The sequence below is a fragment of the Leptonychotes weddellii genome, chromosome 6, assembly GCF_054177405.1.
Source record: "Leptonychotes weddellii isolate Sample4059 chromosome 6, ASM5417740v2, whole genome shotgun sequence".
NCBI lineage: Eukaryota > Metazoa > Chordata > Mammalia > Carnivora > Phocidae > Leptonychotes > Leptonychotes weddellii.
Window position 1 is genome coordinate 130,621,813 of NC_138374.1, and position 14,516 is coordinate 130,636,328.

The 14,516-nt window shown below is 49.5% G+C and overlaps 1 protein-coding gene and 1 long non-coding RNA gene across 2 annotated transcripts in view; both read left to right on the forward strand.

The window, feature by feature from the left end:
* The first annotated feature begins 336 nt into the window (after nt 1-336).
* LOC145722371 (uncharacterized) lies at nt 337-7,020 on the forward strand. The gene is made up of 2 exons (XR_014146606.1): nt 337-580; nt 1,752-7,020. It is a non-coding gene; the product is annotated as an uncharacterized LOC145722371 (long non-coding RNA).
* Nucleotides 7,021-10,842: 3,822 nt separating this feature from the next.
* Nucleotides 10,843-14,516, forward strand: part of RXRG (retinoid X receptor gamma) — a 43,234-nt gene continuing 39,560 nt past the window's right edge. The window contains exon 1 of the mRNA XM_081825222.1: nt 10,843-11,169. Coding sequence (XP_081681348.1) covers nt 11,121-11,169 — 49 coding nt within the window. The 5' untranslated portion in view covers nt 10,843-11,120. The remainder of the gene's footprint in view (nt 11,170-14,516) is intronic.

Sequence of the window (14,516 nt, forward strand, 5' to 3'; positions counted from 1 at the left end):
AGAGAGACAGATGAAACATTCTATGCCTTTTGGGTGCTCAATAATCATTTGTTGATTTATTGGACTAAATGTGTCGGCTTTTGAATCAAATGTGATGTTACTGACTCACCGTCACTGCTTTGGATTACTTTCCCAGTAGGGGATTAGATTCAACAACTTCCCTTTCTTTCTTTCTTTCTTTCTTTCTTTCTTCCTTCCTTCCTTCCTTCCTTCCTTCCTTCCTTCCTTCCTTCTTTCTTTCTTTCTTTCTTTCTTTCTTTCTTTCTTTCTTTCTTTCTTTCTTTCCTTTCTTTCCTTTCTTTCCTTTCTTTCCCTTTTGAGCACCTGCTAGGAACAAGGCACGATGGAAGTGTTGGGGAGTACAAAGAGTGCCCTATATCACCTGTATTCTTCGACAGTGAAGGATGGGTAAAACACACACTATGCACACAAAGCTATCATCCAGCACAGAGTGTGATAAAAGCCAGTCATCCATTCACCAACGATTCATTGCCTATCAGCCATGTCCCAGGATTCAATGATGAATAAAAGAGATATGGGCCTTGCTCTCATGGAGCTTTCTGTCTGTGGAAGGAGACAGGTGTTCAGCAAAGGGTTGTACAATTGTTTAATTATACCTGGGATGTGTGCTTGGCAAGGGAGATTGGATGTACCGCCAGAGCATAGAAGCAAAGGTCCCGACTTTTGCTGGGGGGCAGGGATGGGGGCGTGTGACACAGAAAGCTTCCGAAGCAAAAGACTTTGATCCACAGAGGTGGGATGATGAGTCTCATTGCCCCCCACCCCCAAAGGAAACTGAGGTCCCTGCCTCATCACAATTAGGCCAGGCCTTCAGTAGACATTGAGAAAAGAGCAGGAATTTCAAAGGGCATGAAGGATGGGTTTTTAGTAGCAGCAAGTTCAATGATATTCATCTGTGGATATGCTTCATATTGAGAAAACCCAAGGGTCACAAGGCTAAGCTAGTTGTGGACCACAACAGGGAGGTACTCAGCGCTGGGAGGTGAGCGTGGGAGTTTCAAGAGCAGGGAGAGAGAAGGAGATACAGACAACCACACAGAGAAGAGGGACAGGGGGAGATGAGAAAGAGAGAGAGACCTCCCTGGGAGGATCAGGAAGAGGTGACATGTAGGTGCCCAGAGAAGGACCAGCTAGGATTCAGCTAATGGGGATGAATAGTGGGGCGGATGGTGTTCCAGAAGGATAAAGCAGCTTGAGCGAAAGCAGAGAACAAAGGAGAAGGAGTGTGCCAGGTGTGTTTGGGGAAGAGCGTGCCGTGCACTTTTCTGGAGACTAGCATGGGCTCAGTCAAGGGGAGGACTGAAGGTTTGGAGAAGTGGAAGGGGACCCAGTGTAGATACCTCCATGGGCAGAGGCGGGGCCATGAAGAGTATCTGGTCTGAGGAGTCCCATCAGAGCTATGCATTAGGAGGATTAGTCTGTCGGGAGGGCACAGGATGGATGGGGAGGGAGGGCGGGAGGTGCCCTTTCGCCTCACTCCCACTGTCCTCCTGGCCTACCAGGGGGATCAATAAATGGAAGTTTTAACAGTCCTCTGCCTAATTGCCAATGGAAAAGGGGTGATGAATTTTTAGCCCTAATCGTGATTGCGTTTTTAAATTACCTGGCATGACTGATCCTTCCCTGAAGTGTAGAAAGCGTGTATCCCTGCCCCTCAAACAGTTGGGGAAATAATGGATGTTCAGGAACTGCTGATAGGATTAACTGAATTTCCCCCCTTTCTGCTTTAGCTTTTGGGGGCCTGAAGTCCTTGGGAGCTGTTTCCATCTGCCAGGATGTCAAGGGGAAGTCCTCTCTGCTGCCCCTGCCTTCTCCACCTTGGATTTCAGAGCCCTTCCAGTCTTGGCTGAAGACCGTGAAGGATCAGGACCAACCGAATCCGTGCAGGGCCAAGGCGGGAGGGGGCGGCATCAGCCTCAGACAGAGGCTTTGATGAGGCGGCACAAAGGCCCCAGTCCTTAAATATCTGTGCCCAGCCTGCTGCTGTGTCTGAAATTCCCCCTTAAGAGTCACTGATGTTTGGGCAATTCCAGAAATAACGCTTCACGCTAACAGCTGCCCAGGGTGACGTCACCGGCAGCCAGAAAACCCTTCCTCTCCCTGTGGGCCATTGCACTGGGGAACTGCTTCTAGATCTGCCCCTCCCCCGCCGTCCTTCATTTCCTGTATCCCCAGCTCTAACTGGGCATCCTCTGGGGCTCCTTCTGCCAGGGTGTTCCTCTTCAGCCAGCCCTCTGTATCCTGAATGCTTTGAACTATTTCTCCTCTCTCGGGCCTACTTTCTCCCAACTAAGTCTTTCTAAAACCTATAGCTGCAGGCAAACACCACCTCACTCCTCCCTCACTCCTCCCTCACCCCTGACCTCAACCCATTTTCCAGAACCTTCATCTGACCAGAGCCTCGGCCTCCTGCCTGCTGGGGACAGGGTTTGGACAGTTCAAGGATTGCGTCTTCAAGGTGAAGGGTGGTAGAGAGAACACAATATTTAGAGTCAAAAGAATTTCCTAAGCTTGACTCCACTACTTATACCAACCGTGACTTTAGGAGCTCGGCCTACGAAAAGACATTAAGGTTGGCTTTACGGAGTAACCAGGAGGCGCCAATGAGTAATCTCTAACACTGCAACATGGCGTGCATACCCGGTTAAGGTTTGGCCTTCTCTAGATACCATTCCGTAAAGCTGTGATTCTTAAATTTCACTGCCTATGGGTATCACCTGGGGAGCTTGTTAAAGACCCTCATGCCCAGGCCGTCTCTAGCTCCAAAGATTCTGAATCAGAGGGTCCAGGCAGGGCCCAGAGGTCTCTGGGTTTAACAAGCCTCCTGGATGAGTCTCATGCAGATGGTGTATGGACCCTTTGAGCAACCCTACTGCAGGGGTAAATGTCTCAGATCCCGACTTCCTCCAATCATTCTCTTCCGTGTCCCGTGGTTGGTACCAGCTCAGTTGGGCCTAGTTTCCCTTCTGAGGCTACTCTAATACACTAAGTACAGAGATTTCTCAAACTCTCTCTGATGTTGCTAGATATCGACTTTTAAGACCTTCCTTGTGCCACGCCCCTGTCCCTGATCAACTCTCCGTCTGCCTTTAGCTATTTCTATTCATTTTTGCTATTCGGCAGAGTTACCTGAATGCTGGTGGTTAATGCAGCTCTCGCTCAATGCCTTCTGGAACTAAGTGTTTTCTGGTCTTTTGGGATTAGCTGCCTGGAAATAGAGTTAGTTATACAGTGTTTGGCTTTTGGCAGTAAGAGAACTATGTCTTGGCTGAACACTAACTCAAAAGGCCTTCCCCGCTACAGAGAAAATCATTACAGCAAGATAAATTCTCATGTCCTAATATCCAACATCCTTTCTGACTGCAGCCCCCTTGGATTTGCTTTTAATAATATTTCATACCTGCTTATAAATAAGCTATAAAAGCATGCTGTAGACAATCAGGTGTTATGCATGGCGGAAATTTTAATACCATTGCTTATATAATTGCAAGACATTCCTCTGATGTGAATACCTGAGAACAGAACAAGGTCAGTTTTGCCTACGTCCTCCTCTGTGGCATCTATATGCTCAGTGGCTCTTCCGAGGGGACAAAAAAGTGGTTTTGTTGCCATACAGAGCCCACGGCCAGGCGTTCATACAAGAAAACCCCGTCAAATATAACAGACCCTTGCCCTTATGTAAATTTAGCTCTATAAGTGGTGGGGCCTTTGCGCTGGGCTGAGGGTAATGGTGAGGTTCTTGACGTCCCTGTCTGCCTGCCCTGCTCAGCTGCCAGCAATGATAATCTGCCTCCTGCAGTCACTGGAGGGTATATTTAGAGCCTCTTCCCCAAGAGTGAGCTGGATCTGAAAATAGATTGCTTGGCCTGTGTGCGATTGGGTTGCAGCCTCTAAATCTACACCTGAATATATGTAGCCAGTAGCCAGCCCGAAACACGTCTGTTCAACAGAATGTAAGTGCCAGTGGCCTCGTCTTGGGGGCTGGGCTCTACACCAGGATTTCTTCTTCCCTCATGGGACTTGAGCAGGCCTTCCTGAGGTCTGGTGCTGACATCCACCTCTTTGGCTGTGACTCCTTGGATCTGGACCCAGTCTGGATTAGAGTGTCCCATATTTGAACTGCTGGCCTCTCTCTAGAAGGGACCAGATGTTTCCCTCTGGTCTCAGCTCTGTGTGATCAGGGTTTTTCTGTATCCTGAGAGCCCCCATGTGCTTGGCAGCTGTGGTCGAGTTGTTTATGCAGGGAGCGTTTTTATGACCGTCATTTGGGAGCAAAGAGATGGAGGCATCTATGTAACCGTTCTTTCCACCTTGAAAATGTTATGACAACGTTATTAGTTCGGAGTTAAGGGTGGTTGAAAGTTACCCTTAAACCTGTAGCTTATAGCCTCGTGAGAGCAGGGATAGAGCCTCTCTGGTTCATAGCTGTCATCTTAGCATCTATTCAATAAGCATTTATTAAGCACTCACTGTGTACAAAGCAAAATGCTAGATTCTTTGATATTATAAAGATGAATAAGTTGTCCCTATATTCAAGAAGAAGGTCCTAGTTTAACAAGTAATTATGATACAAAGGGAAATTAAATTAAATATTTAAGCAAGTTTTTTGGAGAACAGTGGAAGTACTAACCGTATGTAAGGGAAGATTTGACAGATGAGACAGCCTTTAGGTAGTACCTTTAATGAATAAGATTTTGATGGCAGAGGGGCTGGGGTGTGAATATGTCACACATGGTCCCAGCAAACCTCAAGTCAGTATATGCTAAGTCCACACAGCAGATGGCCTCAGCCACCACATCTCCTGCTAAGCAAGAGCTTCTTGTGTTCGTAAGTTCTAATTGCGTGTTCTAGCAAATGGGCAAAGTGGATTTTACCGGTTCCTTGGAATCATCCCAGGAAGTGGTTTCTCATTTTTTGCTGATGGCTCCTTCTTAGCTTCCTGTTAAAGAAAGGTTCTCTTTCTTTAAGTCAGTAGTCCCCAAACTCATCTAACTGCGCATTAGGATCACCCAGGCTTCTTTTAGCGGGTCCCAAACCCAGACCACAACCCCAAGCCAATACATAATCTCTAGAGGTGGATAAAGGCTTCTGTAATTTTTTTAAGCTTCCCGGGTATTTGTGATGCCAAGTTCAGGAACAACTCCCTTAGGGCAAGTTTAACTCAGCTTGTTTCACTAGTGACTGCAGCCACTGGTTACGATACAAACAGGACTGGTGGCTAAGCCATGGGGGACACCTTGTAGATAAAGCATGTGTCTTTGAACACCTTTTAGACCTTATGGAAATGGCCCAGGTTTTAGTGATAGCTGAGACAGTCCTCATTGAAAGCTGATCAGCTCTCTTTCTGAATCAGGCACCTCATTTCTGTCCTCAGAGGCTCTCCGTCACCAAGATGGATGTACTATATTAATGCCAGTATCAAGTCTGTCCACACAGGAGTATATGATTCCATGAGAAGGAGCCCATGAAAATGAAAATTGGGTTGTAAAAACTGTTGGGAGTCTAGGAACAGTCCCCTCCTCATGTCTAGGACCCTGGGGTTGACATCAGGAGAGGTTAGCATAATCAACAAATTTTCGTTCATTCATTCATCCTTCGTGCAGTTATTGAATTTCTATTATGTGTTAGACACTGTCGTAAAGGCTGTTGGGGTTGCAAAAGTGACTCAGACCCAGTTGCCAGTTATTTAGGGTTTCCTGCCTAGTAAGAGGGCTTTTCAGATGCGTTCAAGACAATCATCCAAGAAGGGACGTGATGAGGGACACAAGAATGGTCCCAACTACGGGCTGTGGGAATCTAGGAGAGAGTGGTTCCAACGGAGGGCCATCGAAAAGTGCCCATGAGAACAGTCTTGGGGAATGGCGGTATTTGGACAGAGAACAGAAAGAGGGGAAGACTCTTCTGAGCAGAAGAGCAGAAGGAACACACACGCAGAGATGGATTCGTGAGGTGGCAGCCCTGGAAAACAGTGGGTTATCTGAATCTGACCAGCATGTGAAGGGGAGACAAAGCCAGGAAGGGAGGTTTCCAGCAGTGCGCAGCTGACGTGGCACATCGAACACAGAATCAGGGGCGACACAATGCACCCATGGAACTCTTGGAAGCCGGGTCATCTAAAGGGGAGACCTGAACATTGCATTCCCCAGCTTCTGGAATACACTGAGCTCATTCCCTCCTCGGGGCAATGAGACCTACTGTTCCCTCCGCCTGGTCCACGCTCCCCCCCACCTCTTCCTTTTCCCCCAACTGAATCTTATTCTTTCTTTAGATCTGAGTATAACTGTCATTTCCTCAAAGAAGTCTCCCTGACCTTTCAATTTAAATTAGATTTCCCTGCTATAGTCTCTCATCTCATCCAATTATTTTCCTTCATAGCACTTATCATGGCCTCTAATGATATATTTATGTCTCTGACTATTTGTTTGCTCTCCAGCTATTCCATCAGACTGCATAAGCTCCATGAGGTCAGGGACTTGATCTTATTGTCCCTTAGTGCAACCCCGGTGATTGACAGGCAAAAAGCTCTCAATAAGTTTTGGCTGAATGATAAGTGAATGAATGAGTGACAGCAAAGAGGAAAAAAAAAAACCAATATGTAAGAACCTCCCACCCCATAACACATATAATAGAAACACATCACTATTAAGGGAAAGGTCAAGGTCTGGTAAAAGACACGTTGGCTGGGAGTCGGAGTCAGGGGCCTGGTCTTATACCCATTTCTGTCACGTTCTAGTTGTGAGATCACATCTGAAATCTGACTGGTTAGAGTGGCTCGCTTTCCTTCCCTGACTTCACAGCCTTGGACTCAAATTCCTCATTTATAAAAATAGGGTAATACGGTATGCCCTGCTTAACTCTAATATTTGGGAAAACACATTGAAACTTTATATACTATTAGGCAGGTGAAGTACACACAAATATAAAAATGTTAATTGGTGTCATCAGTGTAGAGATATTTGCCTCTACATTTTATATTTAATAAATGACTTTGGTTTTTTAGTCATGTTTACTGCAAAATAGTATTTTCTATTGCCATTGTTCAAAAGCACGTGCACACACACACACACACACACACAAAGAGACCAGCGGTTAAGCTATATCCTTTTATTACCAGGGTGAACATAACATATGCCGGGTCTGGGTCAAACATACTAGTGAAAACAGATGCCCTTTTCATTTACTCAAAGGCACTAATGGCTTTAATAAAAGCAGAACATACCACTTAAGAGAAATAGATAATTAGCCTTGACAAGAAGTGAGCTCAGAATTCTTATGAATGAATTAGCTAATTCCCACTATGGACATCGAGCATTTGGTTTTTCATTTGCTATCCTAATGAGAACCCAGTAACAGCTGGGGGCAGTGGGGTGACTGAAGTCAGTGGGGTTGTCTGGGAAGGGCTTAGGTCAGGCTAATGTTGTTATATCAATAATGGTCTTAGACAAGACACTGTGGTACCAGTCAAAAATGTGGATTAGAAAGAAAAACCATATTTATATGTCTTGTACTTTAGACAAAGTTTATGGCTTGTTATGGGATGTTAAATCATATGGAAGGTATCGCAAGGAAAGCATGCGGGGATATTTTGGTATAAGCAGAGCAAGCATTTTTTTAATGTGAACATATTTATTGAGCACCTACTGTGTTCTAGCATATTTAGGCAGGAAAGCAATTTATTTGGGGAAGCAGGTCGGGGAAGGTGAATGGACATAACATTGAACCACAAGTTGGGATGAACGTACTGTGCTCCCACAGTGAGCAAAATAGACCAGAAGGGATCATTGGAGAAAGGGAAGGAAAAAAAAACCAGACAAACAAGAAGATATTACTTCCTTGTATTTGTATAGAACTCTGGCGTGTAAAACAAACAAAACCCCAAAACCAAACCAAAATACGTGCTCTCCTCTCATCCCATTTGATCATGAAACAAAACAAAACCCAGAAGCCTTAGTGAGGTGAGTGGTGTGGGTGTCCCCCCGCCCTACCCCCAAGACTAAATGAGCTTGCCCAAGGTTACACAGCTAGAGAGCACTGGGGCTGAGGTCCTGGGCCTTATGATCTCTATCCCAGAGCACTTTCCTCCCGATGGAGCTTCAAGGGTAGGTTGAGACAAGACGGTGGGGCCTTTCCATGCCAGGCTAAGGCTTTTGGTCTTTATTCTGGGAGCCGAAGTGGTCAGGTACGCCTAACTTAGCAAAAGGGGAAGAAAGTAGGGTCTACCCCACACTGCTGACAGATCATCTTGACATTGACCTTGAATGAGGCTCGAAGGAGAGCTTTTCAAAGGATGGTTTTTGAGAACTTGGAAGAACCCTTGCGAGCACGGGTTCACCAAAAAGCCAGTTGTGCTGGACTAACTCATTCCTTTCTCGGACACGCGTACCAAATGGTAGTTTGTGTTTTAGTAAGACACTCGCTGCAGACACTTCTGTGGAGAAAATGGACAGTTACGGAATTGGGGGGTGGATCCATTTGCATTTAATTTTCAAGTTGGAGGGGATTTTGGAACTCCTCTAGCCCTGTTCCATCATTTTACCAATGAGTAAAAAGAAACAAGGGGTAAAGTGACTTGCTTACGTTACATCATCACCATCACCAAAATAGCTTCTACCTATTGAGCATTAATTGTGTATCTGCCATCTCCTAAGTGATTAACGCGTGTGGACTCAATCCTCATCACAAACCTATGCGGTCACCGAGGCCCAGGGAGAGTCAGTCCCTTGCCAATATCGTGAGGCTGTAAGCAATGGAACTGGGATTGGTACCCAGCAAGGCTGGCTTCTGACTCGCTTTCTCTGCAGACACAGCCTCTTCAGGCCACACAACGAGTGTTGTATGAGCCAAGTGTCCATGGTCCTCATAAATGGATGGTACGCTGGTCTGCTGTAGGACGTCCTTGCTATGTCCTTTTCAGTATTTCTGTCCCTAAGTTAGATAAAACATGGGAGCAGTGCGTCAGATCTTCAGAAGTCACGAAATGGGGGGAGGAATAACATACACTGGATGAAAGAAGCAGGAGTCCCAGAAGATCCAGGGTGATGAGTGAACCCAAATGTTGCACTTCAGAGGAGGAGAGGATGATATTGCATGTTGGCCCCAAAGCCGATTGCCCAGGAAGAGGATGAAGACTGCATATAAAGGAGAATACAGCTGGGTGGGTGGGTGGGTGGGTCATTTGTCAAGTTAGTTCTATGCGAATTCACACATGGGGCTGTCCAGGAGCTCATGCAGGGAGGCGAATAGTACCCCCCTATTCTGCACGGTCCACATCTATCCAGTTCTCAACCGAGCCTCTGAGGTCAGCCCCCAGCCAAGGAAGCCCCGGGCACACCACACCTTCCCAGTGACAGCCTGCATCTTTCTTCCTCCTTCCTGACCGACTTTGGCTCTGATTCCCATCTGGGCCCCCTCCTCCCTCGTCATCCGGACTCTGTTCCTGTCTCTGGGCCTTTATTCTTAGCTTTTGCTCTGGGTTCTCTTAGCACTTAAATCTTGATTTTTTTTTTTTTTCCTGTGGGCCTTGAGTTGCCTCGCCTCCCTCCATGTGCCATGCCGCATCAAGGGCAAACCTCTCATCCTGTCCCAGCCTCTCTGAGCTCAGCCCACGACCCTGGTGGGTGTGCTCACAGCACCCACATTGCCCTGCCAACCCAAACACCAGGGGGAGGAGCCCCGGATCAGAGCTGAAGTGTTGTATTCTAGCCTGGCCGACCCCCTTCCCCTCCCTGAGGGTCTCCCGAAATTGAAGTGTATTCCTAGAAAAAGAATAGGTTGTCAATAGACTCGAATACTTGGTGATACATGGGATGGTTGTACGAGGCAAGGGTGCCTACAGAAGTAGATTATGGGCACGGGAGATTTATCTGTGAATTTGCAGAAGATCCCCACAGGCCCCTCTTGTGTGGTGGCAGCGAGTACCCTAGAGCCTGTTGGCAGAAGCTACAGAGAGGAGGTAGATGTCAGTTCAACCAGAAAACTTTCTTATGGTAAGAGCTATCCGGAAATGGAATGGGATAGTAGTGAGCCTCCCATGATTGGAGGTGTCCAAGTATAGGCCCAGCAGTGGCTTGTCAGGAAAGCTGTATAACAGATCCGAACATCCAAGGGAGACCTGGACTCTTTGATTTGTGGCTGGTTTCCACCGGAGAGTCTCTGGCTCAGTGAGGACTCAGTGGTGCCTTTCAAACAAGGGCGGGTGTGTAAGGTGAATGCATCCCTCCAGTGAGCCGCCACCACCGCCTCGAGCCAAGGCGTCCTCCCTGCTCGCACGTGTTCCCTGTGAACCAGCTCAGGCTCCCAACTGCACCTGTCAGCTTCTACTGGGAGAGCGCAGACAAATGCTTCTGGCCCGTAGGGCAGGACAGGCCCACCCCACATCCAAGGGAGGCTGTAGCTTCGTTTTCCATAGCTGGGGATGGAGTCTCACACTTCTCCGATCTTGCGCTAATGAACGGGCTCTGTTCTCTCTTGGCCCTCACCCCTACCCCGCGCCCCCGGCACAGATCAAACACCCTGGGCACTGGACAGACAGGAGCCCGAGTGGGAAAATGCCTCTTACTAAAGCCCCCATCGATGTCTGTGGGTGCAAGTCAAGGAGGAGGCCCCTCCAGAGTCTCCCGGCCCCTGCCACCCGCCCCCTCCCTCCCTGGCTCCTGACCTACGGGGGGGCGGTCACGCCGCGATCTGGGCTTCCGGGACGCTGGGCCCCGCCGCCCGCAGCGCCCCGGGGAGGCGCGGAGCCGGCGGAGCGCCCGCGGCGGCCCAGCCCCGAGGGAAGCAAAGCGGCACCAGGCGCCCGCGCGCGGCGGGGCGGCGGCGGCGGCGGCGGGACGCGGCGGCGGCGGCGCTGTGCGTGGTTACTGACAGGCACCAGCTGCTGCGCCGCCCGCCGCCCGGACGCGCTATGTGGCCGCTCCGAGCGAGGGGCAGATTCCAGACTAATCCCGGAGGGCTGGCCCAGCCCGAGCTGCCCGGGCTGCGAGGAAGCGATGACCACTCCTGTTAGCCCAAGTTGAAGGCAGCCCGGCTGCGCGCGGGAGCCCGGGAGGCCGCGCTCTTCGGAAGACGCTCGGGAGAGGAACATGAACTGAAGAGTCAACATGTATGGGAATTATTCTCACTTCATGAAGTTTCCCACAGGCTTTGGCGGTGAGTCCTGCGCTCGGGCGGCCCCGGGGGGACCTGTGTGGACGGGCCAGAGGGGAATCGGGAAACGTGGACAGCCGGATGCTAGTGAACCGGGAGGAGGGCATGTATGTTTGCACGCGTTCGTAGTGTGTTTCCGCGCGAGTGTGTCTGTGCGTGCAGGGGCGGGGAGGGGAGAGGGCATGGTCGGAGGTGAGGCTGTGTGCATAGCAGCATGAGTGAGCAGAAGAGAGGGCATGCAAATATTCCAAGAGCCTTCAAACCCACCTGCCTGAGAAGATATGAGACCCAGACAGAACAAGAGCCTTGTTAGAACCCAGCGTGTTTGTGTGCGTGTGCAAAGTGGAAGGGTCAAAGGCAATCACCAGGATGTACCTATTATCCAACTTGTAATGAGAAAGATGCGTTGAAAAAGGTTTTCCCTGTCTATTAAGAGTCCCTGCGATACTCGGGAACAAGGGCATGATTGTTTTATTTAAAAGCAGATCTCCCTACAATTGGATTTTTAAAAAAGAAAACGGAGCACTTGAATTTGCCACCGTGTTTTCCTTCCTCTGTTGTCTTCCCTTTTGATTTGCTAATAGCCCCGCGCCCCCTCCCTGCTGCTTTCCATTGCTAGGGTCTCCGCCTGCAGTTCCACTCCGAGGTGGAGGGGCGGGTCTGGGGCCGGGAGTCTGCGCTCCCAGGACCGGCAGGCTGAAGGTCCAAGTCGCCACTTCGCAGGGGCTGCCTTCCGGGCGCCCGGAGGCTCCCTCGATTCAGTGGCAGAAGCTGTCCAGCTTTGAATAAATGGAACCAACAGCTGACGAACTGGCCTCTCACTTGTCAGCTGGTGGCCTGTAGCTTGCGTTCTTGGGAGCCAAAGAGGATCTTTTGCCCTGCGGATGCTGGCAGACAGGACAAAGCAGAAATTCTTGTTAGGTCTTGAGAACTGAAAAGTCCCTGCTCTCCCGACCTCCTGTGTGGACAGATAGGCAATTCATCCGAGGGCTTGGCGGGTAGAGCTTGCCTCCTTTGCAGGGCAGAACCCTCTGTGAGGCGTGGAGGGACATTGCAAGGTGGATGTGGTCCCTGCTGGGGAGGCATTGGGCCAGGGGGCTTGCTCATTCATTCAGGGTGCCTTGGGGAGTTTCTGGGAGCCAAACGTGGTGTTAGGTTCTGGGAAGACAGATGTGAATGAGACACGGTCTCTGCCACTTGGACAGAATAGGCTTATCACACAGACACATTGTAATATTTCATGCTCTGTGCTCTTTGGGATGCAGGAGGAGGCTGTTGCTGGGACAAAAGAGGTGGGGGGCCATGGAGGCCGTTCTGGAAGAGGGGATGTTGAAGTCATTGGGGCCAGTCTCATGATATGACCCAGTAAAAGTGGTGGCCAAGGCTCTGACCGGGACATCTGATCCCATTTATAGTTGGGTCCTGGGTGTGAAAAGCCTTCTCGGCTCCCATCTTGGTTCCATTCACAGCTGAGACACTTTCTCCTTTTCCCTCTGAATTCAGCTGTCTGAGGTCTGAGGGATGTGCTTGTCCTCGAGATCCTCGGGAACCCCAAGGTCTGGGAGGTCATGGCTTCATGAATGCCACGGAGACCCTCTGAGCCAGTGGGAGTGAATAACTGGGTAAAGATGGAAAGATCCAGGGAGAGAGCTAAGAGAAAGTTTGGATAAAGAAGGTCTAGCCCCAAATTCAACGGGGATTGCCTGCTGGAATCTTGGAATGTTAGTCTCCTCAGGGACCTCAAAGAGCATCTTAGACCTCTCATTTTATGAGTGGAAACGAAGGACTCAACAAGGCAGGGACCAGTCTAAGGCTATGTGGGGTCTGAATGGGAGAGACCTTCCAGAAAAGCCCCTGACTCAAACTTATAATAGTATTCCTTCAATCTGATCTAGTGAAACGAGCATGAAAGAGAGAGAGAAAGAGTGAGAGAACTGAGTTGGGTTCACATACTAGCTGTGTGACTTTAGGCAAGGTATTGAACCTCTCTGAGCCTCAGTGCCTTCATCTGTAAAATGGAGCTGATAGTCCCATTCTCAGGGTATTGTTTTGAGAATTAAATTTGAAAAAGCAGCTACTTTAGTGTTGTCCATGTATTTGGTACTTAATAAAAGTTAATATTTTCATCCCCTCCATTTTGCTCAAGCATTAACATGCGGATTAATTTAAAAACCAAACATTACTGGAGAATAATGAATTAGGAATCTGGGGAAATAAAATGAAATGCTCGAAGACGCATATACTTTGCTGGCTTCGGGTCTCACAATTGTGGGGGCTCTGGTAGTTGGTGTAATTCGGTTTTGGATACAAGGAAACACACCAGAGCAGCCATAGAAGAAAATACGCTGATGCAACATGGGGAGTGGGAGGGAAAAGGGCCATCAGGTTGTTTAAATGTCTTCCTCTGATGCGACTTTTCCTTGTTCCCGAGGGAGGAGAACAATTATTTTGTTTAGTTCTGTTGATGTTTTCCATCTTGTTTGCATGTGCCAGTTAGGAGGCTGCTAAAACACCGAGCCAGAGGACACGGCCCGCACCGCCCCCCCCCCGCTCCCGGTGCAGGGAGGTCTGTCTGAGAACTTGGCAGTGAGGGAGGACCCCCCTCAGGGGGGCGGTTTCCCCCGCCTCAGGCACAGGGAAAACCTGACGACTGGAGTGGCTGTCACCTGCAGCCTTGGCACAGAGAGTGGAACCACGTGCATGCAGTGATTCGGTGCATGCCCCCTGCCTTTTTATATAGCAGCAAATGGAACCGCAGGGAGCTCCTGTGATTCCCTATGAGGGTCTCTAGGGACACCAAGTCACCCTTGGGAAATGACCTCTGGGGATTTTGTCTGGGGCTGTGCTTCCCAGATGTGAGATCATCGTCCCATCGGTGAACGAGGGACGGGTTAGATTGGCCAAGGGGTGGTGACTACCTGGGTTGCCGTGGTCTCGCAGAGGTGCCCCATCTCCCAGCACCTGGCCCTGCCTTGTGATGAGCAGAGAACCCTTCTCTCCTTCTCTGGCAAGTTCTGGCTTGGCCGGCTGCTCAGTAAGAGATTTGTTGGCCTGGAGGAGACAGTTGCTGCTTCTAAGAAGATGGCAAAACAAAGCCTGTAATTCCCCCATGCAATTGTGCGGTAATCCTCAGGGTGTGAGCCGAGAGCAGGAGATCAGTTCACGAGCGCGCGGCCACACGTCCGCAGGGCCCGCTCCCCTTGTGAGCACTTGACACTATGGGCTTGGGACAGCCCTCCCAGGAGGCACCATGATGATCCTGCTCCTTTTGGAGAGGAGGAAGCCGAGGCACCGCACAGCGAAGTGGCGTGCTGAAGGTCTCGTGGCTCGAAAGTGGCACTGGCCAGGAT